This window comes from Crocodylus porosus, unplaced genomic scaffold (genome assembly GCF_001723895.1).
Source record: "Crocodylus porosus isolate Cpor-Errol unplaced genomic scaffold, CroPor_comp1, whole genome shotgun sequence".
Lineage (NCBI taxonomy): Eukaryota > Metazoa > Chordata > Crocodylia > Crocodylidae > Crocodylus > Crocodylus porosus.
Window position 1 is genome coordinate 112,162,013 of NW_017728943.1, and position 23,573 is coordinate 112,185,585.

The following is a 23,573-nucleotide window of genomic DNA, read 5'->3' on the forward strand; positions in this document are numbered from 1 at the left end:
TTGGTTTTGAAGTGGGTAAGGTAGGCAGTTGATGCTTTGTAAAACCCTTGCTGTTTTGAAAGTGTTCTTGAAAGGGAACTACAAATTTTGTGCTTACTTTCTTTTAACACTCACATTAGCTAACGATGTGACTGGATTGAGAGAGTCTGAAGAGAAGTTGAAACAGCAACAGCAAGAATCTGCTCGAAGGGAAAATATTCTGGTGATGAGGCTGGCAACTAAAGAACAGGAAATGCAAGAGTGTACTGTAAGTATTTTAAAGTTGATATACTTTTTTCAAAATGTTCCAGGTACATATATATGCCTTTGTCTGAGCATATATTGCATGCAGTTATGGTTCAAATGAAAAATGTGATCTAAAGAATGTAATTTTAACAGTATTGGAAGAGTATATTTTAACTTGGACCAATGGTTCTTAACTATGGTGCTCCAGCACCCTGGGATGCCATAAAATCCTTTTAAGGGTGCTGCTCAGTATTAGCACTGTTAGGCATGCAAACACCACACATGATATAAAAGATGAATGCAGAGATTTCAGTTGGGGGTCTGTAGTGAAAACATTCTGGCTTTTTATGGCCTTTCTGAGGTATTTTGCAAGAGAAGAATTGTTCAGTTATTAAAAGTAAAAACTTCTAAAAGCTGGCATTTTCCAAGAAGTGTCATGAGTCTGAGTAGAAAACCACTGGCTTAAACTCCATTAAATTATTTCATTAATTTAATGAAGGTGTTCTTCTCCTGACAAGTATATTAGTTGACTTGTTGCTTGAGGCGCTTTCATTTTCATATATAGTTTATCAAGTGATTACATTTTGGACAAATTTATACTTAAGGTGCAATTAACTTTATTATCAGTTCTGGATATGAGAGCAAACTGATTCTTGGAGCCATAGGCATAAAATGCCCTATTGCTAGAACTTTTAGGTGAATCTTTGTATTCAGAGTTCAGTTGCTAGGTTTTTATAATTCTTTCCACTTGTTCAAATAGATAAAAATTTTGTAGCTTTCATGCAAGAGTTATTTGTGTTTTCCTACAAAATTTTTAAGTCAGGTTTTCTATCTTTCTCAAAGTTCCTCTGTATTAAATGCATCTTTTTTTTCTAGAGGTGTGCTGATTATATCAGTGCCTTATTAGTTTCGTACCTGTAAAAGAAAATGTTATTGGCTGTTGGCTTTTTTTGGCCGGGGTAGCTGATAATGTCACCGATAAATATAATATGCCATCTGGCCGGGACCCCTGGATATCATGTGCATTTGCACAGATGCACACATGCATATGGCCAGGGATGCAGCTGGGCAATGTAGAGAGCAGCGCCCTGCAGGCAAGTCTGTAGAGGGGAAGGGGCATGGGGGAGGGCAGATAGAGGCCCCCGCAGTGAGGGAGGGAGTGCAGTATGGATTGGGGGTGCTGCCCAGCCAGGGTGGTGAACAGGACATGGGGCAGGGAGCAGGATGGAGCTGTGAGAGGCTCGTCCGTGGGTTTGGGGGTGGGGGGTAGCTCCCCTCTGCTGCATTCACCCCCCTGGGGGAGGCATGTGTGGAGGGCATGTTCCTCCCATCTCCCTGAGATTTGTGTGCAGGGTGGATGTGGGTGGGCTTGGGGCTCTCCACTCTGCTGCCTTTGCCCCAGGGGCTCTGTGCTGGCCATGTGTCCCCTGTCTGCCTGGAAGCAGTGGGGCATCAAGTTGCGCCTCCTGCTGCTGGGTGGGCAGGGGATACACAGCTGATACGGCGCCTCTGGGGCAAAGGCAGCAGGGCAGAGAGCCCTGACCCCACATCAGGCAGCCCACATCCACCCTTGTCCCACTTGGCTTCATGCCAGTTAAGTGTCCCAGCACTGTAAAATAGTGGCACGGGTGCTTGAACTAAAGCTCATTTGACAAGATTTAGTTCAAATGCCCCCACCACCATTTTTAAATGCCAGGACACTGATCCTCTGGATGAGCTCCCTGCTTCAGCCTTGGGTCCCATTCACTGCCCTGGGTAGGCAGTGCCAGCTGCCTCACTCCCTCCCTCACTGTGGGGGCCTCAATCTGCCTTTCCTACACTGTTTCTGTCCCCCATGCCCCTTCCCCTCCATAAAAGTACCTGCAGGGTGCCGCTCTCCCCCCTGCCTGGCTTCGTTCCTGTAAATCGGTCGTTGGATCAGTATTGGCCAATACGGCTGGTTAAATAATCCTCTATTTGTATCGACCAAGAAAATCTTTTTATCGATGCACCTCTACTTTCTTTCTACTTCTACCTTATTCCTTCCTTTGTTTTTCTATGTTTCTTTCCTTTTTCTCATTTTTAATTTGGTCCTTTGAGAGCACTCTTTCTTTCTTTGTGATTGTCTTGGATCTATTTTCCCTTTTTATACTCGCTCTGTATTTGTATTGACCTTTCTTATCCAGTCAGCTGTTTTTCTTCACCCAGCACTTCATGAAAGATGTAAAAAGATTTTTTTGACCTAGGAGTTCAAGAGTTTATCCCCTCATAGAGTCTGCTTTCATGAGAAACAAAAGCCTAACCTCTTTCCACAGACTATATTTGTAGCCACCAACATACCCCCTATTTATTTATTTATTTATTTCCTTGCTGCTTCATTCTTCTGTCCCTGTCCTTTCTCTGGTATCCTGCCCCCAGTGGGATCAGGAGTTAGAAGCAAATTATGGTCTTGTCAGTTTTAATGATTTCTCTGGCTAAAATGCAAGAGAAATGTTTGCAAAGATCTCGCGTTTTCTTTTTTTCACAAAATTCTTTAGTCTTGCAGTTCTTTGTATTACAAAGCTGAAGCTGGCTTCTCATGTGCTACTGGGGACAGGAGGAGCCCGGCTGGGTTGGCAGCAGGGAGCAGAAGTGGCAGTGGAGCCATGTGCCACTTGGGACTGACTGGTGCAGGCAGGGGGAAAATACAGCTCGGCCCCTGCCGCTCAGGCCAGGCTCATCCCGTCCCGAGTGGCACACGGCTCTGCCGCCGCTTCTGCTGGCTGGTGCAGACCTGGCCGGCCTCCTCCTGTCCCCAGTAGCACGCGGGAAGCCAGCTTTAGCTGTGTGCTGCTCTGGATAGGACAGACCCACCCAGGTCAGTACCAGCTAGCAGAAGTGGTGGTGAAACCGTGTGCCACTTGGGACTGACCAGGTAGGGGGAAAGTGCAGCTGAGCCCCTGCTGCTCCAGTTGGGCTCATCCTGTCCCAAGCGGCACATGGCTACTCCTCTTCCCACATGCGCTGCGTCTGCAATGTCAAACTGACACGGTGCATGTGGGAACCTTGTCCCTTTCCCAGCCCTTCAGCAACCATTAAGAAGCTGCTGAAGGGTTGGGGGAGGGACAAAGGGTGGGAATGAGAGTAAAACATGTTTACTTCCGTTTCCCATCACAGCACCGGGCCTCAGAAGGCAGCTTGGCAGGCCCCATGGCGGCCCACGGGCCTTATGTTGGACAAGCATGCTCTATCAAATATACTTTTTAGTAGAAGCACCGCAATGAAGAAAGGTAGTTTTTCTCCTTTATTTCAGGTGCTTTGTTCTTTCAGTTTGTAATACATTATTTCAAGACGTTTGCTAGTCTTCAAATGTGGGAGGGAGATGACTGTTTTGTAGTACTGGAAAGGAGGTATTTCTGTAAGTACTTTAAAAGCAATATGGATAGAGTAGCAAAACAGAATAAAAATGAGTGGTATATTCAGTGCTGTAAATGAACAAAAAGTTTCAACTGTTGCATGCAGTTACATATTTGTTAATTGTCTCACTTTGATTAGGGGGAAGTGGCCACCAAAATAACAGCTCTTACATTTTTATTTTATAGAAATCAGGCAGTATGGTCAATATACTATGTTTGGTACAACTTTAGAATGACACCCTCTCAGATGACTTCAACTAGATTTATCACTCCTTTATATCATCTAGACTCAGGAAATACCAATTTCTGCTTAAATATATATTTAATTATTTTACTAGTATCACTTTAATAATTGGTCTATACCAGGGGCATCTAGCCCCTGTAGGTAGAAATATGGCAACAGGAAAATCAGGGGCTATCAGGACTCTGGAAGCTGTGGCAGTTGATATGTCTGTTTATCATTTGGCTGCCAAATTTCCAGCCACATCAGGAGCCCAACAGGCACTGTCTAGAGTGCATTTTTATATTGTCCTCTGTGTGGGGCTGCCCATGGGGCTGGCAATTTGGTGATAGGAGGAATGGTGGCTATCTAGGCTCCAGGAGCCATGACGACTAATATGGCTGCCACATTTCCAGCCCTGTGTCACTTGCACTACTTGTTAGTTCCATTTCAGAATCAGATTGAGACAAATCTGATTCAGAACTACTTTAACCACATTATCTTTCACCAGAGGATAGGCAAGGGCAACTTATCATCACACTGCATCTTCTTCACCAATTGTGCTTCTGAGTCTCCAGTTCTTCTGGATCCACAGACTGGCCCTGCGTTACTCATTTGGTCTGCCAGGCCATCTGAGTTCGACATTCCTAATCTTTATTATCTATGGTAGATTTATGGTTCAATAGTATTGATTCATCACAATTGAATATTAAAATGTCACAGGTATGTGCACACTAAGATATATCTTGTACCATCCTGTATAAATAATAGAAAATTGATCTGTATTCTTCAGTATATCAAGAGCCTATTTCAGTTAATTGTATGGTAATTGTTAATACTGCCCTAAGTCATGTGGTATATGATAGGTGTTATTGTTTCATTTTTATTTTCCATGATACTTCTGTGCTTTGATAAAACTGCTCACAAAAGATACCTGACTTACTGTCCTTGAAACTTAAGTGCTTTGTAATTGCTCAGTAGTTGCAGCTCAGATTGTAGCCATGTAAATTTAATTTCACTGCCCCTTTAATGCGTTTCAGCCCTGTTCTGTTAAAACGAGTCCGTAATCCAATTTTTTGCCAGATTTTAATCCCTTGTCTGAAACTTTTGGTGTAGAGTCTATTTAGCTGAATTCGCTGGAAATTTTCAGTCAAAGTTAACCAATTTCAAAGGAAATTGGGTGGCTTAAAAATGGTTTTTGTTTGTGTTAATTTTTGATAGCCTCTTCTTCAGAATGCTGTGATCTCCCTGGGCTTTGGTTTGGGAACTTGAAAATTATCAGAGACAGCCCTTTTACCTTTCTTGTGAAAATTCACCCATCTTGACCAAATTAATAAGCCTTCAGAAATAGCACATGCTCCGGTTTACTTAAAAGCTTAAGCTGTTGTTCACTGTTGTTAAGCTGTTAAACATTCTTCAACTTGGTATTGACCCGGAATTTTTCTGTAGCTGCAATGGCATATCTGGGCACTGGAACTGTAAACAGAAAACAAAAAAATGTCTCTTATATGTTCTCCTATTTCTGGGTCTGTGGAGCATGGATGATGAAGCTTCACATTTTAGATTCAAATAAAAAACAAACTAGAAAGTAGATCGAGACAGGAGATAAGTGGGAGGACTAAGATTGGTAAGGCAAAAAAGCACCGGGAAAAGGATGAACAAGTCAAGAGAGTCCTGGAACAGGGAGTTAGGGACATAGTCTGGAGGGACAGATTGGGATGAGAAACCTGAATGACAATGGCTGAGGCTTGAATAGATGAACAGAATGTGACTGGGACAAAGTTCCAGGCATGGAGAAGAGTATGGACCTGGGGAAAGATATATTTGAAGGAAACTGGCAGAAGAAAGTTGCCTTTGAGAGGGAGAAGAATGGGTAAGAAATTGTCAGTTGAAACACTGCCCTTCCTACTACACTTGGAATGGGAAACTAAGATTACAGTCTAATTTTTTCCTGTTCCGTCATAAAATTTGTGAAACTCACTGGCATAGTGGGTGTCTGATTTCTTTTTTTCTTCTAGTGTTGACCCAAGTAGAGGATGACAGCCAACTTGACTGTTTTGGCTTCTCTGCCAGCTCAAGTAGTAAAAATGTTAAGAGATGGATCTGAAGGACCTAGTACTGCTAATGACAAATAATCCTTCTGGATTTTAGTGTGTGATGTCACCTGTGAACTAATTTTTCTTTTTCTTGAAATTATAAACAACGGTTAAAATTTGTAAAATTAATTGTTCAGAGCTCTGGCAGGAAACTAAGAAAATATATATATATATTTTTTTTAAAGCAGTGGTTTTCAACCTTTTTTTGTACCAGGACCCATCTGTAAATATCAGTGGCCACTCCCAGCGTAGTGCCCTTCAGTCATGAACCACTGCCCCCAGCCCCTCTGCCAGCCTGCAAGGGAAAAGTAACAAGTTTTCATGTTTTTCTTTTTTAAAAGAATACATTTTTAACATTTGTTCACAACACTTTCATATGTTCTTCTGACATGGGTCGAGAAATGCTATTTTAAAGGAAGTGTGTGGCAAACGAGTCCTGGGACTATCTGCTGAACAATACAAGATAAAATACTGAATAGTTTCTTATTACCCAAGTACTATCTATCCTGTGCCTTGGATGAGTCAAGGATCTCAAAGATGAAAATTAAAGCTTCTCAGTGCATGTTTACTGTGGAGTTACTTTAAGTTTATGAAGGCAACCTTACTTTTAGGATTTCTTAACTCTTAGCTGCTTGTCTTTTCAGTCATTATGCTCTGTTAATTTGTATTGTGGGGTGGTTGTTTTTTGGAGGGGAGGGGGTGTTATGTGATCTTCTCATTTTAAGTGCCAAACTATTTGAATTAAAAAAAAAAACTTTCCAGAAACATCTTTGTGGTAAATTTGCTGCCAATGTGAAATTAGTTGAAAGACTACCTGTACCCACGTAAAGAAGCGCAGGAAGGCTCTTGTGATTGCATTATAACTTAAATTTTACACAAAGTGCTAAAAGTTACAGCGGGATAGAACATAATGACTGTTCAGCATATGGTGGGGAGTTAAGGGGAGGGGGCGCTTGGATCCTCCCTGCCCTGGCTAGGAGGCAGGGAGTGCTGCTGCATGCTGAGACATGGGGCAGAAAATTTTCCAGTGCTTTATTTTTCCATGGAAAATTTTCCATTTCTAAAAATTCATTGTTTCATAAAATTCATTAATAACAATAAATGGATGCCAATACAATATTAGGCAAACTTAGTGGGCAGCAGAGAATGTCTCCTCTCATATGGTAGAAAGGATACTGTAACACATGGCTTGTCCAGGATTGCTCTAAGGATCCTAAACATTCTACCAACAGCAGCTTCTTGTAAATGGAACTGGAAGGCTTTCAGCTCAATCCAGACAAAAAGGAGAAATAGACTAACAAATGAATGCACTGCTAAGCTTGTTTCTATTTCTCAAAATCTCTTGCTTCTGGAGACTCAGAAGCACAATTGGTGAAGAAGATGCAGTGTGATGATAAGTTGCCCTTGCCTATCCTCTGGTGAAAGATAATGTGGTTAAAGTAGTTCTGAATCAGATTTGTCTCAATCTGATTCTGAAATGGAACTAACAAGTAGTGCAAGTGATTCTATAGGTAGTGACAGTGAAACTGGAGGTGCCACTATGACCTGTGGAAGAGAGTTAATCTTTATTGAAGTAGAGTAATGGATAACCACAGCATATCATGAACAGTTCTTTGTGTGCGCTAAAGTTAGTATGCCAACAGTTTTCAGTGCCTTCACGGTTTTTCTTAAATTTTAAACAATGTAAGGGAAGTGCATGTTATTGTGTATTGTCGTTATTTTTTTACAGGTTTTCCAATAAAAATAATTTATTTCCATGTAAAACTTTGAATTTGTTTGAATATAACATTTAAACCACATTAAGTGTCCTGTATTTAATATTTTTCCTAATCAAATATTTCAGTTCAAATACTTGTGGCTATTGGGACATAAAATTAACATGGGAGTACTTTTTTAGTTTTGTTTTCCAAATATAAATCAAATAAACATGCTAAATCAGATCACACACTATTTAGGGCATTGGAACATTTTCAAATTCCAAAATTTCCAGAAAACCCACATCTCTGGTTGCATGCCACTCGGAGTACTGTGCAGGCTCTGGGGGCTGCTGGAGGCTGCCGTGAGCAGCTAGAAGGGCTAGCCCAGGGGTAGGCAAAATGCAGCTCTTAGGCTGGATTCAGCCTGCCATTTGATTTGTGTCCAGTCTATGGCTGCCCTGCCTGCACGCATCTTATACCTGCCGACAGCATCACGCTGGTGCCAGCCAGCAGGCGCAGCTTCCTGGTGTGGCTGCCTGTTGCTGCTGCTGCTGCTGCAGCAGCTGTCCTGCCCTGCTGTGCCACTCGGGGCAGCAGGTAGTCTGGGGAAGTGGAGGTGACAGGTGGAAGCTGGAGCTGGGCAGCTTGGCCATTTTATACACCTACCCTTGTCTGCTTCACTGGAAGTCCAGCACATTAGAGCAGACTCGATTTAATTGAGTCTGTGAAGCATGTGAACTAATGTGCTTGGCACTGAGTGGCATGTGTTTTGTATAAATGGTGAAATGAGCATCAGCGCACAGAAAATGGCGGCAGTGTGCTTTTGGATTAAAACACCTTTGTGTTGCTTCAGAAGTGTGCTGCTGCCATTTTCTCGGGACTGATTGTGCATTTTGCTGTTTATACAAGTGCATGTGCTGCAGTGCCAGGTGCTTTAAAAAGCTCCTGGTGCTGCAAGGCTTGCATGTGTATAAATGCCCCTCCTGCCCCAGTGCATGGAGCCAGCTCCTGGCTGCCTTCTGCCTGCACAGCATGATGAGCAGCCACCTGCAGGTGACTGAGTAGGTGGAAGCAGCAGGAGTGGCACAGCGGGTGCAGGAGGAGGAGGAGCTGCTGGAGGTGGGAGGAGCCAAGTAGTACCTAGTCAGCCACTGGGAAGCTGTATGTGCTGGCTAGGGAAGTGCTGTCAGTGGATATGGGGTTGGAGCAAGGCACAGGCTGCCCTGGGCAGGAGTGGGCAGGGCTCGCTCCCATGTGGAGTGTTGTGGACAGCCGCAGCTTGGGTGGGGCAGAATATATTGCCTGGGCAAGCTCTCCCGCAAGTGTCTGTCTCTGTCCTCCTCCCCACCCCTACCCCAACTGGCTCCTTGGACCTAGCATATGGGAAGCCCCTACCCCCCCACATATGTGCATACCCCTCTCATATGTACACAATATACGAGAGTAGAGTAAGTCTCTATTTTGAGCTATTATGCAATCATCTCAATATATGCTACTAAGAAAACCATAAATCAGGACAAAAAATATTTTTTGAAATCAAATGTTGAAGAAGATGTCTGATTTTTATTTTTTTATTATTATTATTATTATTTATTATTTATTTTTTTCAATTTTATTTTAGTATACAATTTGTTTTTTAATCTGTAATTTGTTAAAATTGTATCTTCTGAAAGATTTTGTGCATGGTCCTTGTCATCTTACCAAAATAATTGCCCAACCAAGCCTGGGGCTGGTGTGGGCACTGTGCGCACCCCCACAGCCTCTCATCCCAACCCTACCTCCTTCCTCTGGCTGGCTGAGAGCCATAGCCTGCCCTGGCAGAGGGAAGGAGGAACACTGCTGAGAGACACTATCCTCCCTTACCTTCCCCAGTCCAGGCTGTATCTCGTAGCTGGCCAGAGGGAGGAGAAGGGACTGGGATGAAAGGCTGTCACTGACCGTTGGAGGGCAGCCCAGTGCTGGGACAGGCAGAAGAGACCAGGTCTGCCTGCCTTATTGTGGGATGAGGGCAGAATTGCCCAAAAGTAATGCTAGCTGTGAACCTGTACACAAGTTTGCTAAGGTGCTCTGCCCTAGAGCACCTTCATCTGATAGCTCATCAGATGAGGGTTAAATTGTTGTGCAATTGACCATTTTAAAAGTGTTCTGTTGCTGTGGACATTTGTAATGTTACAACGGTAGAGCACTTTTGGGGGGGGGGGCTCATTGTGCAAAAAATGTAACTTTTGTACATACCTGATGAGCAGTTAAAGCAAACTTGTTGTTTCAGTTGAAGCCCAAGAGAAATAGTACTATTTTAAGATCATCAGATTTTAAAATTTAGTCAATCTCTAAGAGTTCAAGTATTTTCAAGTACAAAATGTTTCAGTTTCCACTTGTTGCTTCCCCTGCCAGAGTTTCTCACTTTTTCGTCTCCCCCCCCCCCTTTTTTTGTTGTTGTTCAGTGAAAGACTGGCCTAAACAAGATGCAGGGTGATGATCAAGCTGCCTGCAACATGCAGCACTGTCAAATGCACAAAATAAAAAATAAATGTTTTTGGTTTGTGTTTGTTTTTTTTCACTTGCATGAATCTTGCTCCTCAGTTTTGCTAGTTGAATCTGCTATATGTATAGTACCTTTTGGATGCTGGTGAAAAATCATCCAGGTATATAGTAGGTGACCCTTGCAACTTTCCGCAGGGTTTGAGTTAAATGACTGTAGTGGCTAAAAATTACACTTCTCTCTCTTTGAAGTACGGAGTTCCTGTCTAATATAGTGCCTCCTGTTTTTGTAACTAACTAATAAATAGTTGTATCTGTAATATAATGTGATGAGTTGGATTTGGAATTTTAAATGCTATTTGTTTAGTGGCCCTTCTCATAAAATATATTAAGACAAAGTTGAAAAAATGGATTCAAACATTTGTGTCAAATAGTGGCAGATATGCCAAAGGCAAACAAGTAAATTTTATTATTCCTTGGTGCAGGGGTCAGCAATGTTTTTGGGCAGAGTGCTCAAAATGCATGCAACCTCAACTTGTAAGAGGTTGGCGTATCAGAGGCGGATAGCAGAGCAGCTGTGAGGTGCGTGACCCTTGTAGCAGCGCAGTCTCTGCCCCTTCCACCTTGTCCACCTCTGAGATGTGCGTACCAAGAAAAATGTCTGCGTGATGTGTTATAGCACCTGTACTGGGGGTTGCCTACCCCTGCTCTAGTTCCATTGATTGTTACAAATTAGGCAGCTTTAGTTGTGAATACTGCAGCAAAATCTGCTTTAAAGTCATATAAACATTTAATTTTTTTTTTTTCCTGAAACACTTCCTGAAGTCAAATCTGGATGGAGTATTGCAGACGGTGCCTATTAGCATTACAGATGCCTGTCAGCAGTCTTCAACATAAAAGGGTTTCAGAGAGTCGTTTTGGCAGTAGTAAAAACACTGTTTATATCAGTGTTTCTGTTGTCACTCTGATGTGGCCTTTATTAGTTATAGAAACTAGTCGAATTCTGTTTCTTGAGACAACTCAATTTTGTATTGTTTTTCCTATGTGTAGTTCTCCTTTGAAAAGAATGGAAAAGTGGTAGCCTAAATTTGTTCTCTGCAAGCACCTCAAGTTATGGGGAGTTAGATTTGAGGGAGAGGAGTGAAAATCTTAGCCTTTAAAGTAAACAGAGTCACTTTTTTTTCTTCTTTTTTTTTCCTTTGGGTTCATTTTCCTGCTATCTGAATTCAGTGCTGGTAAAATACTGAAGGAAAACAAGTTTCTAGCCACATCCTTGGTAGGAGAAATGTGACTTACTTTAACACTACCCATACTGGAATCACTGTAAAACTTTTGTGTACTGTACTGATACTTGAATAACACTTTTTCTCTTGTTTTATGCAGAATCAGATTCAGTACCTCAAGCAAGTCCAGCAGCCTAGCGTTGCCCAACTGAGATCAACAATGGTGGACCCAGCCATCAACTTATTTTTCCTAAAAATGAAAGGTGAACTGGAACAGACTAAAGACAAACTGGAACAAGCCCAAAATGAACTGAGTGCCTGGAAATTTACGCCTGATAGGTAAACAAAAACAAATACTCCCCAGTCAAGACTTCCCTGACAGTCCCACTGCGAGAATGCTATGGTGGGACAGCCAAGTACTCGTTTCCACACCAAGACTCAGACGTTTTGAGCCAAAAAGCCACATTCTTATACTGTCCAGCTTGTAATGCTTAATGTAAAACTTACCAGATGAACCTTGTGTTTCAGCTTTTTTCTCCCCTTTGCTTCAGAGGCCTGATGGCGTCGGACTATTCTGAAGAAGTGGCCAACTCTGAAACAAATATCTTTCTAGACCATGTAGACACTTGCAAAATGGTTCTAATTGAAGAAAATAGAGGGAGAAACAGAAGTCTAAAGTCTGTGGCACGCTGTGTCTACAGACAGTGTGGAGGAGAGAGAACCTAGAGATTATAAATAATGAATTGAACATGTTAAATTCCTGTAAAATGTAGAAGTGGAATATGCTTCGCTCTTAACCTTGAGCCTAGTGACTTAGAGACACTAAGTCAGTTTTGCCAATAAGACTGGACTTCCTGCTTGTTCACTGAACTGCTGGGTCAAAACTCAATGAGGTGAATTTTGCATAAGAGTTTGCTAACCAGCTTTGAATAGCCATGAGAGAGTGGTATTGCATGACATCAGTGGTAGTGTACGTATTTGATTGTTTTAACACTTGGGCTCTATAGCACTTAACTGAGCCTAAGCCAACATGATTTTAAATAATGAATTGTTCTTTGGATGATTGGTAACACTGTGGACTTCTTAAAAAAAAAAAAAAAAAAAAAAAATTAGGACTGTACAAAAATGTAGGTCGTATCCATTGGAGGTTTTAAATTGTTTGAAGCAATAAATATATATTTGATCACAACTAGAGTGTATAAGGAAACTAGTTGTGAGGAGTATTTCACTGCATGGTTTCGTGCAGCAATGAAAATTTTTGTTCTCCTAAGAATGGTCTCAAATGCTCAGCTTATAAGGCACTCACAATGGTAACTGTCTTTTTCAGTGTTGGTGGGATATTTTTGTTTTTGTATACCTGGGTTGGGTTTTTTTGGGAGGGGGGGTTGTATTATACTTTCTATATAAATGTGCCTTAAAATAGTTGTAAAATTATAGTTCAAGGAACACTAATGGTCAAACTGTGGTACTGTGAAACTGTGGGGATGAATTAGAATGGGAGAGAACTGAGTTGCCTTCATCTCTGAAAAGAAACGTATTTAATTGCATGCATCCTTCTGTGGTGGAATCAGTTGAAGAGCTTTACTACTCTCTTGATGCCTGTTGGTATGGTATCCCAAGTTATTTGCAAGCCCAGTAATATGGAACAGCCCAGAGTGCATATTCAAGGTGTATAATTATGGGGGAGAATTATGAAATGATATGGACTGGTATAGTCTTTGTATATTTTTAGAGTTGTTTTCCACCTAGAATATTGAAGTTTCTATGACCAAATCAATTGGGCATTTATTTCATGACTCCATCAAACACTGGAAAGTTAAATGTTGTCAGATTTTTACAAATGACAGCAGGTCTAACTTGTACTAAAAGTGATGCCTTATACAATAGGGAAAACAATTTGTTTCATTGTTTGAAATGCAATTTTATCAAGGTTAATTTACTTAAACATTCATTCTTCAGCTCTCTTCAGTATGTTGAACCGTTGTGTGCTTTAGGTAATTAATGCAGAAGATAGAGTAGTGTGCTTGTGTGTAGGTTTTTACTTAAGCAGTGGATTTACCACAGAAAAATAAATATTTGCCAGAGGTTTATCTCTTTAATTTTATACAGATATTACATTTTTTTTGTTATGGCAGTATTTAATGTTTTAACAGTATAGCATCAAATAGAGGTAAGACTTGCATACGTAAATTGTGTTAATGTGTTACAAGCCATTTGTGTAAAAAATACTTATATGCATATATTTACTCTAATATGCTGTCAAAAAGGTAGCAATGGTGGATTCATCTGGCATCCTGTGCAGATTGTTTGGTTTACTTGGAATTCCTAAATGTGGTGATATATTTTGGTAGAAGTTGCTAAACAGACGTCTTTGGGATTTGACTTAGGTGTGATGCTAAACTGACAGATTTATTACTACTTTGCCTTCCTTTCAAACAGAAGCATCAAAGAAAGTAGTTTTGCTAATATTTATATATCTACAACATTTCCCAATGTAAATTATTTTCCCAATACAAAATTAGCTTGAGTGTAATCATGGGTAACTATATTATTAATGGCATGCAAGGGATTGATCAATTCTATTTTAAGTATTTATAATTGGGCTCATAACTGTCTTCTCAAAAGTAGAGAGAGAGAACCAAATTTCTCAAGCTGTAAAGGGCTTGTTGAACTTTTTATTTATCCCACCCACTCTTTTCCCTTTATGGCTCTTTCCCTTGTAACCTAATACCTCTTTTCATGGCACCTGACCTGGTGTTTGAATGGGAGCATGAGCTCTTGCAGAATTCTTAGATGTCCTTATAACGTGTCTGTTTCAAATCCCTTGGAAGCTCAAACACAATGAGTCTTGTAGGATTTCACTACTATAGATTTGTATGTTTTTGTGATGTTTAAAGGGAGAGGAGCAAGGTGGATATAATCAAATCAATGGCTTCACTAAGCCTTTTAATCGCTATTGAGATTTTTGATGCACAAAGTAAGCATTTAAAAAAAAACATCAGCAGAAACATCACTTACAGAAAGCTCATGACTATAAATAAGTCTTTTTCAAGTCTAACGGATTACATTTTTACAGGCTTTGTAATGATGCATTCAGGTTGTTTTAAACATACAATTGAAAAATCTAGTTCTATGACAGGAATTATTTCAATATTTGCTTATTTTGATATCCCTGCATGTATTGACTTCTTATGATATAATTTAACATGCAATGTGAAGGTACTTGGTCACATTAAGAAATGCAAAACATCTGGAAAAATTAGAGGGGGAAAAATAAACTGCATTATAGGTAACTGTGCAAATTCCTATACAGGTAATAAATGAAGTAAACATAATAAAGAAATTTAACAGGCATTTGAAGTGGTTAAAGTTGAGGTTAATGATGGTATGCATTAATACAGTTGGGAATGGCTGTGTTAAGAAAAATTATGAACTCTAATCCAAAGTGGTTATGAATACAGAATAAAAACATACCAGTAGCAGGAACTTGCAAGGGGCTAAAATCATTTTATGTCTGCCTAAAACTTTTTCTAACACCTGTCATTGGTTAACTCCAAAGAGGTCCTGGTTTACACAGAGGAATTTATCTTAAACTGTTATTTGGATTGGATTGTACTAGGTCAGCACAATTTAAGCATCAAGGACCTGACATTGGACTTCACATCAAGAAAAAGAACAGGTGGCTGCACTTAGCAGAGTTGCAGGCTTCCAGGACTACTTTACACAGCCAGATATCTTCTGGAGCAGCCCATCTGAAAGATGGAGAGTCAGTTTGAAGACTTTTAAAATGGGCAGAGCTTTTAAAAATTTAAAGTGTTGAAGGTGTGAGTGCTGAAACCTTAATTCATTGCAAGGTGCTTATTTGAGATTGATTTGGTTGGGCACCACCGTTGCAGGAAAGAACTGTGGCTGTGAAGCACACTAGTGAAACTTGCTTTACCTTTTAATCTTCAAAATTGCATTCTGTCCTCGTTACTTTATACAGCTCCAAGCTGACTTCCTTGGGCTCGTCAGCTAATACAAGTCCTGTAGTTGAATTTGCAATAAATCTGTTTAAGTCTGTTTTTTCCAGGGCTTTCACTTCCTGTGGTGGGGGAGGGGGAGGAAAAAAGAGGTCAGTTTTGCTGTATCGCTGAACCTCAAAGGCAAAATATTTGTGATTTGCTGCTCTAGCTTTGGCAGACCACAAGTGTGTTAAGGGCTTTAGCTATCAAATTTTACTTTGTAATAAAATCAACTTTTATTGCCTATATATTAATTTGCATACTGGTTCCTATAATGCTTTATTTACACTGCCATTCTTAACATGAAGATTAAAGATGTGCAGGAATTCCTGATTTGACAGAAAGAGCATCTTGTCTGTTTTTTGTATGAAGCATTGATCTCATTCGCTATCTTGATTATTAGATGCTGAAGGCCACTGTTGACTAGAAACCTGGTCAGTCCTAAAAAGTCACTCTTGTCCTGCCATTTTCTATATTCTCAAATACATTTTCTTTTATTTTCCCTCTTTCACTGTGAAAGACATACAAATGGGAAGCTGACTATATCATTTATGGAAATAGACAAACTTGTTCCCAGTGCAGTTAAATGAACTAAGTAAGAGATTTCTATTTTTCATTTTTACTTTACATATTTAAAATAATAGAACCTAAACAGAATGAAATCCAGTATTAATTACACCTCTGATACTAAAAAACACCTAAATGGCTTGTGGAATACCTGAAGTGAGGGAATATCTTTAATGTTTGTAACTTAATCAATATATTTTTATGCAGTACTCAAAGGGTCAGATAACCAGGTACATCTTTAATCAGATACTTGATTTTTTTCAAGAATAGTCTCATACATTCTGTGACCCTGTTGGTAGTTTGGTTGTAACAAAAAAAGGAACACTGGCCATTTGTGTTTACAGTAATAAAATTTGCCTTGCACTCTTATGGAACAGCGACAGAAGATCAACAGACAGTGGAACAGCATGCGGTAACTATAGGGAGACTTTCTGCTATGACAATTACCTTAAGGCGTAATGTTCCTTTGTGACATGCAGAAGTCACATCTCCTATCCTTTTTATAATTGTAATTTGAGGAAAATTATAGAAGGTTTGTCTTCATTTTGTGATAGATGGCTCTTTCCTTTGCAGCCAAACAGGCAAAAAGTTAATGGCGAAGTGTCGAATGCTTATCCAGGAGAATCAAGAGCTTGGAAGGCAGCTGTCACAAGGACGCATTGCACAGCTTGAGGCAGAGTTGGCTTTACAGAAGAAATATAGTGAGGAACTTAAAAGCAGTCAGGATGGTAAGGGATTTTTTAAGAAAATGGAAATTGCCTTGCATCTGCACTGGCTTCATTTATTCTGCTGGTCATATGGCTATTGTGAATCATTTCATTTTATTGAGTATAAGACTATTTTTCTTTGCAGAATTAAGCTATATATAACACTTCCCCAAGAATATTAAGACTGACTACCAAGGAAAGAGTTGTAACTTCATGAAAGTGGGGACTAAGATAGAAACAATTTCCCTTGGAGGGTGGTAGGCTATTATATGGTATTCTTTGTTGAGGCTGCAGATACTGCTGTTGAATTAGGTCTAAAACTGTTCAAATTGAATTTCTAAGTTCATGGGATGTGTTGAGGTCAAATTTTGATTCCCTTCAAGCTTACTAAAACAAACAAAATCAGTAGAAGTCATCAGGAAAGTTGTGCTCACTGTCAAGATTTCAGTGAAAAATAGGCTGTTAGTTTTAAAATAAAACACTTCCCTGCAGAGAATCTGCAACTGAAGCTATTTGTAAACTGATTAGTTTATTCTGTGGTTAAAAGGAAAGTAAAAGAATCCCAGATGTGCAATTCCCAGTCCAGAGTTTTACAAAATTCCCTTACCTGATAGTGATGTAACAAGAGGCTTTCATAGGATGCACACTTTTTTTTTTTTTTAAAGAAAGATTTAAACTTTGACACTGTAGCTGAAACCCAAGTGTCCAGTTTTAGTAGGTGAAGTCCTGACAGAACTATAGATTTAATTGAATTATACACCTTGTGTGGTTTTGGTTTTTGGAGATGCAGGTTTTTTTTCTCATCTTGTTCTATGTAGGATTGTTATGTACAAAAGTAAGTTTGAGTGGTATATAGCATCTAGAACAGCAGTTCCCTGTTTCTTTTTCTTCCTGGTCCCAGCTGCTAAAATTTGAATCTCTTTTGAAGTAACAACCGCTAGTATGCTGGCCTAGAGTAATTGGGGAAAATATTTTTGCAACTTCTGGCATTAATTTTCAGTGTTATTGGAAAAGACTGCCTTTTTTATTCCCTAAAAAAGGAAGCTGTGTTTAAATTCCGTAGTTGACTTCATCTAAATTTATCAAATGCTAATTAAGACAGGGCAAGCGAATTTCCTTTTTTAAGAATTATATCTGCTGATCTCTATGCTTAAACATAGTATGGAGCTTTGAGCTTCAGAATGACTTGGAAATAATTGTTAATGCTCAGAACACTTTCTCCATAGTGAACTAAATGCTCTTAGCAAGGTTATGAAAGGCCTGAGCCCTTAGTAGCTTCTGGTTTGATTCTGTGCATAGTTGATCATTTTCTCTTTTGATTTTTCTTTTCTGTAGCTGCACATAATCTGCATTGTCATTTTAGAATTTTTTTTTTCAGAATTAAAAAGCCCCCAACTTCTAAAACCAATATAGAAGCTTTAAACTGAAAAGTGACAGAAAACTGCATTGTGTTCTGTTTCTTATATTGATGCTAGATGAAGGGTTTTTTTTGTCTAGTTTACAAGTGATTTTTTTCCCCACTTGCCAGCATAGTAGCCTCAGTGCAGACTGAAAGGAAATCAGTTTTCTCTCTACACATTACTGTTAGTGAAAATGCTGTGAGCTTAGGTTAACTATTGTCAAGGTTATATAATATGCCAACCTTAAATTACTTTCTCTTGTAGATCTTAAAGGAGAGAAAAATAATCAAGACATTTGGCATTAAAGTAATTCATTTTGAACATCAGATGCCTTTATATATTGCATAAACGTGTACTGTTCTAAGTTTAAATTTTTGCTATAACTGCTAAACTGTTGTACTTGGGAACTAATTTCTCTTCCAGATACATTTACTCTTATTTTTAAATGAGACTTTCTTAACAGATCTGCAGCCTTCTTTTTGTCTAAGAAACGAATTCCTTCATACACCTGCTTTACAGCAGTGTAAAGAGTATATTGATGGCAGTTCAGAATTTCCTCCTAAAAGTGCTGCTGTGTCAACATGGGGATGTGACAGCTGAAAACATAGGCCTTGTGGCATGCTCAGCCCGTAAATGTTTGTTAATTGTAACTCAGAGTAGATGATAGTTTTGTGTTTTGTCTGTGAGGATCAAGATAGGAGCTATAAAGTGTGTGCTACAAATGTGTTTGTTTTTTTTCTGTTTAGAACTGAATGACTTCATCATCCAGCTTGATGAGGAGGTAGAAGGTATGCAGAGCACCATTCTAATTCTCCAGCAGCAGCTGAAGGAGACTCGCCAGCAATTGGCTCAGTACCAGCAGCAGCAGTCCCAGGCCTCAGCCCCAGGTTCCAGCAGGACTCCATTGTCTGAGCCTACAGACCAGGGAGAGGCTGTGGGTAAAGACTGCAGTCGTCTGGCTAATGGACCAAGCAATGGCAGCTCCTCCCATCAGAGGACGTCTGGGCCTGGATTTTATAGGGAGGGTAGTGGCACAGAAGAAGACTTCCCAGCTTCTCCAGGGAATGGTAATAAGCTGTCCAACCACTCTGAAGATAGAACTGGCAGAGGAGGTGGTAGCTACATAAACCAACTCAGTACGGGGTATGAAAGTGTAGACTCTCCCACTGGCAGTGAAAACTCTCTCACTCACCACTCAAATGACACAGACTCCAATCATGATCCTCAAGAGGAAAAAACAGTGAGCATGAAAGGTAATAGAACTGTGGGTTCTCGTCATGTTCAGAATGGTTTGGACTCCAGTGTAAATGTGCAGGGCTCAGTTTTGTAACATTTTTTTTCCCCGCAACATTTTTTATACAGTGTCACTTGATTTGGGAGAGGATACTGTCCAGAAACCATTTAAATTAGTGCATACTTGTCACAATTTTGCCTTTTTGTGGGTTTCTTTTTGCTTCAATACCTCTGCCGCCACTTTGGAAATTTTAACAGTTAATTACGTTGAATGTTGCTAAAAGGACGTTTGTGTAGGCTCAAGTTATTTTTATATGAGTTAATGTGAAGTTGAAAATGGAAATTATTTCCACAAAGTATAACATAAATGATGTCTGTACAAATCTGTGTATATCTAGAATCTGTGCTGTGTAAGGGCATTCTAACTCGTACTGTTTATACTTATTTACACCACATTCAAAATTTGTCATAATAGCTGTGAGTTTATGACTGCCGAGTTTGCCCAGTACAGTAGTTTTATCACTAAAAGATGGACTTATTGAAGGAGTCCTGTAGTAGTTTCAGTGTTAATTACAGTTTTTTCCACCATGCATTTGTGCATTTTCTCCTTAGGTGACCGAATGTTTAAGAAGTTTGTGTGCATAGTTACTCAGTTTTTAAAAAAAACTGTTGTATCCTGTTTATGCATATTGCTCTGTGACTCCAATATTATCTTACCTGTACTGACCAAACCTAAATAAAACTTTTAATAACCTAACTTCTTTACTTGCCTCCATTAGTTTCATAAGACATACTAGTATGATGATGTGAATTTTACTCAGTTTTTCTGTTTGGTTTTTCTCTACTGCCAGAGTAGTACAAATCATACCAAAGAGTAGAGGTTTTTACGTGCTATTTTGTATTCATTTGTAAGTGCTTGTAGTTTAATTTCAGGTTAGCCTCCCTGGGCTTATCTTACAGGTTGCTGCTGCTTTTTTATTTTATATAAGCAAGTGGGGAAAATTCTAAGACTGTGGATAAAAAGTTGATCTACATGAACTAGACTACTACAAAGCTATAAATGTCCTGTGTGCAAATACACAATATTAAACTTACAAAACTTAAAGAAGCAAGTAATCCACAGCCTCTGACTTGATCAGTTGCACTGCTTTTGCCTACAAGTTAAAGGTAGACTGATTTCTTTTTTAAATCATTTTATACTGACAGTCATATTTTCAGTTGCACTTTTTTTTTTTTTGTTGATCAGGAACAATCAAGTTCTCTAGCACCTAGATTTCTAATGGTGTGCTCTGTCCGCTTTATTACTTTAATGACAGCATGAAAGTGAGATGATAATGATTGCCTTGAAGTACGTTTACACTAGATAAAGATGCTATAGAAGTACTGTACTTCATATTTGTCATTAGGGAAGAAAACATTTAATTTAGGGTTAGAGTTGGGGGAACCAAAACATTTTTGCCATATAGTTGCTATCTGGAAAGCAACTTTTTTTTAAATATACCTTCAACAAATCATCTTAAACTCCTAGCTTATAAAAATATTTGGTACTATAATTGCGTCATTGTGTGCTAGAAATAATAGTCTATAAAATAACAGGCAAGAGATAAGGAATGGAAATAACTATCAAACACTGCTATAAGGGAGAAGTAATTCATTTTATGGATTGCTGTTAAATGTTAATTTGAAGTACAGTAAATTTTAAGTGAGGGCAAAAGTAGTTGGGGAATCTATACATGCAGCGAACTTCTCTTGAATTTTGTGTTTTTAATCAACTTCCTCCCTTTTTGCTGTAAAATAAGCATATGCTAGAGAAACTACTGGGGGCAGATACGTAGTGTACAGAGTAAGATGAAAAAAGTTTTCTTTCATCAGAGTACACTTTTGTTCAATAGATTTAAAAATACTTTTCAAAGAAGCAACTTTTAAATTGACTGCCCCTTTCATAGTCAGATCTTGACTATTAAAAGATGGTTTTGCTCAAATTTAAATGGCAGTTAAAATGTTAGTATGTTTGTATTTTAAATCTTAAAAAGATTAATATGACATTTTCTTGATTTGTCTATTGTTTAAACATTCATTTGTAAAACTGATAGAATAGTAGCTTGAAAATATTCAGAGACTAGTCTTTTTAAGAGGTTCCTAAATTAAGCTTGATTAAATATTATTAAATAATTTTTTACAAGTTACTAGTATAAGTTAGCTGCTCAAGTATCAGTGTAAAAAGAAACAAGTACCCTTCTTTCCATCTTCTTCCACCTCCTGCATATGCTTGTGTTCAAGTAGATGAAATGGAAAAAGTCAATTAGTAATTAGAAGCAACTAAAGTAGCCTTGCAAAACATACCAGCTAGAGACAAAAGCATGAAGTAATAGTTTCATTTACTGGAACTTCTTTTGCAAAACATTTGATAAATTACAACATAAATAACAATCAGTGCAGAAATGTGAAACATAGGCTCTAGATTTCTGCACATTTTTGCCAGCTTTTAAATATATATGGATGTATCAACTGGTTTAACTCCTAATTTAATTCATTTTAATACAAAGCTACAATATGCTTGCACGCACACAGTCATAACTCGTTTAATTCATTTTAATACAAAGTGGCAATGTGTGTGTGTAAAAATCACATTTTATTGATCACTGAGGTTTAATGTGTTCCTTTTTAAATGCAAATACTGCATAATCACTGCTTTTCTCCTAATATTCAAGATGAAATTTTATCCTCAGTGAAGTCAATGATGAAACTTCCACTGAACTCATAGCAGTCTAGGTTTCATCCTGTATGGTGAAAGCAGTGTTGTTCTTTTTTCTGCCTCCTTGGATTGCTGAATGCTGCTTGAGATGAAGCCCCTGTAACCTAAATAAATGTATGGTACATGCTCTTTTAACGGATGGATAAATTAGTCCTTTTTCTTATCACCCTATATAGCCAAACTATGGACAGTTGTAAATTTTTCCATATATATTACTTTGCTGTTCAATCTCCTTGCATGCTTCATGCAAACTTCCTAGCAGAAGCAGTTCTTTTTTCAAAACAGGGGGCCAGTGTCCAGTTAGGGTTCCATGTGTTCCTTTACCTCACTGACTATAAGGGACTTGCAAGTCAGAGTATAATCCTTCCCGTTTCTCCTGAAGTACTGGGTTGCAGCTGCCCCCCGTGGCTACTCTTATCACTACGTCCAAGAAAGCACAGAGGGGTTGTAATAGGGAAGGGCAAAATCAACAGTAAATGCCTTTCTAAAGGGGCTAGCTTATAGTAAATGGAAACTGGGGGTGGGAAGGAGGGGAGAGTGAGAGTGGGGTGATAAATTGAATAGAAGTTGCCAGTGTGGAAACACCCTGATCCAATTCAACAACAAGGTCTTAGACTGGATGAAGAAAAGTACTGCTTGAAGCTCTTGTTTTGCATTAGCTTTGACCAAATAATGGTAATGGTACCTTGAATCTATACAGTTGGTAAGGCATGTTCCCTAATCAAAGAAACGTGGAGTCCTTGATGTAAGAGATGAACATAAACTTTGAAGAGAGAATGTATAAATTAATACCTTTCCCTCTATCCAATTCCTTCCTCCCCTTTCCTTTTTTGCAGTTTGCCTTGCAACTGAAAAGGCAAGGATGTCTGGCTTGTCTTCCAAATAGCAAACCTTTAAATGTACTATAATTTACAGTATCTGATCATGAATGAAGCAGATAAATTCGTAAGCGTAGATGGAACCACAATCACCATTTTGACAGGTTGTAAAAAAATTGCACAGGTGGTGAGTTTAAAAAAAAAAATCTCAGAAGATGGATGGGAAAAAGCTTTTAGAAAGCTCCCTACACTCGCTTGAAAGACTAAGTGGTGACACCCATTTTAAAGACTTAAATTATGGTGAATATGCCATGTCCCTTAGCAAAGTATTCCAATGTTCGCCTTGCTTGCTAAGAAACTACATCTGTTTAAAGGCTAAACTTGTCTTAACTTTAATTTCACACACTAGATCACGACAGTCCCTTATCAACCAATTTTTAAACCCTCTGTTATTGTTTAACCTGTTCAGTGAGCTGAAGAAGCTGCTCTTCTTAAGCCTCTTACCTTTTATAAGATGTGTTTCAGCCCCTGGAACATTTCCATGGTCCTTCTTTGAACTCTCTCCAGAGTTTCTGCTTTCTCCTCAACATATAAACAGCAGAACGCTTTCTGGTTGTGGTTTTTCCAGTACTTCATACCAAACAAGGTCACTTTTCTGCATCTACTTAACACTCCCCTTTTTATATGTCCAAAGATTGTGTGTGTGTGTTTGACAATGACCTTCAAATTCTCAAGTCACTGATTAATAACAGTGCCCCCACTCTTCCCCCATC

General features: G+C 39.1%; 1 protein-coding gene across 1 annotated transcript in view; it reads left to right on the forward strand.

Annotated features, from left to right (window-relative positions):
* WTAP (Wilms tumor 1 associated protein) overlaps nt 1-19,984 on the forward strand; it is a 36,401-nt gene extending 16,417 nt beyond the window's left edge. Inside the window, exons 5-8 of the mRNA XM_019550012.1 lie at nt 120-247; nt 11,477-11,655; nt 16,461-16,615; nt 18,741-19,984. Of these exons, the coding sequence (XP_019405557.1) occupies nt 120-247; nt 11,477-11,655; nt 16,461-16,615; nt 18,741-19,324 (1,046 nt within the window). The 3' untranslated portion in view covers nt 19,325-19,984. The remainder of the gene's footprint in view (nt 1-119; nt 248-11,476; nt 11,656-16,460; nt 16,616-18,740) is intronic.
* Nucleotides 19,985-23,573: the final 3,589 nt, after the last annotated feature.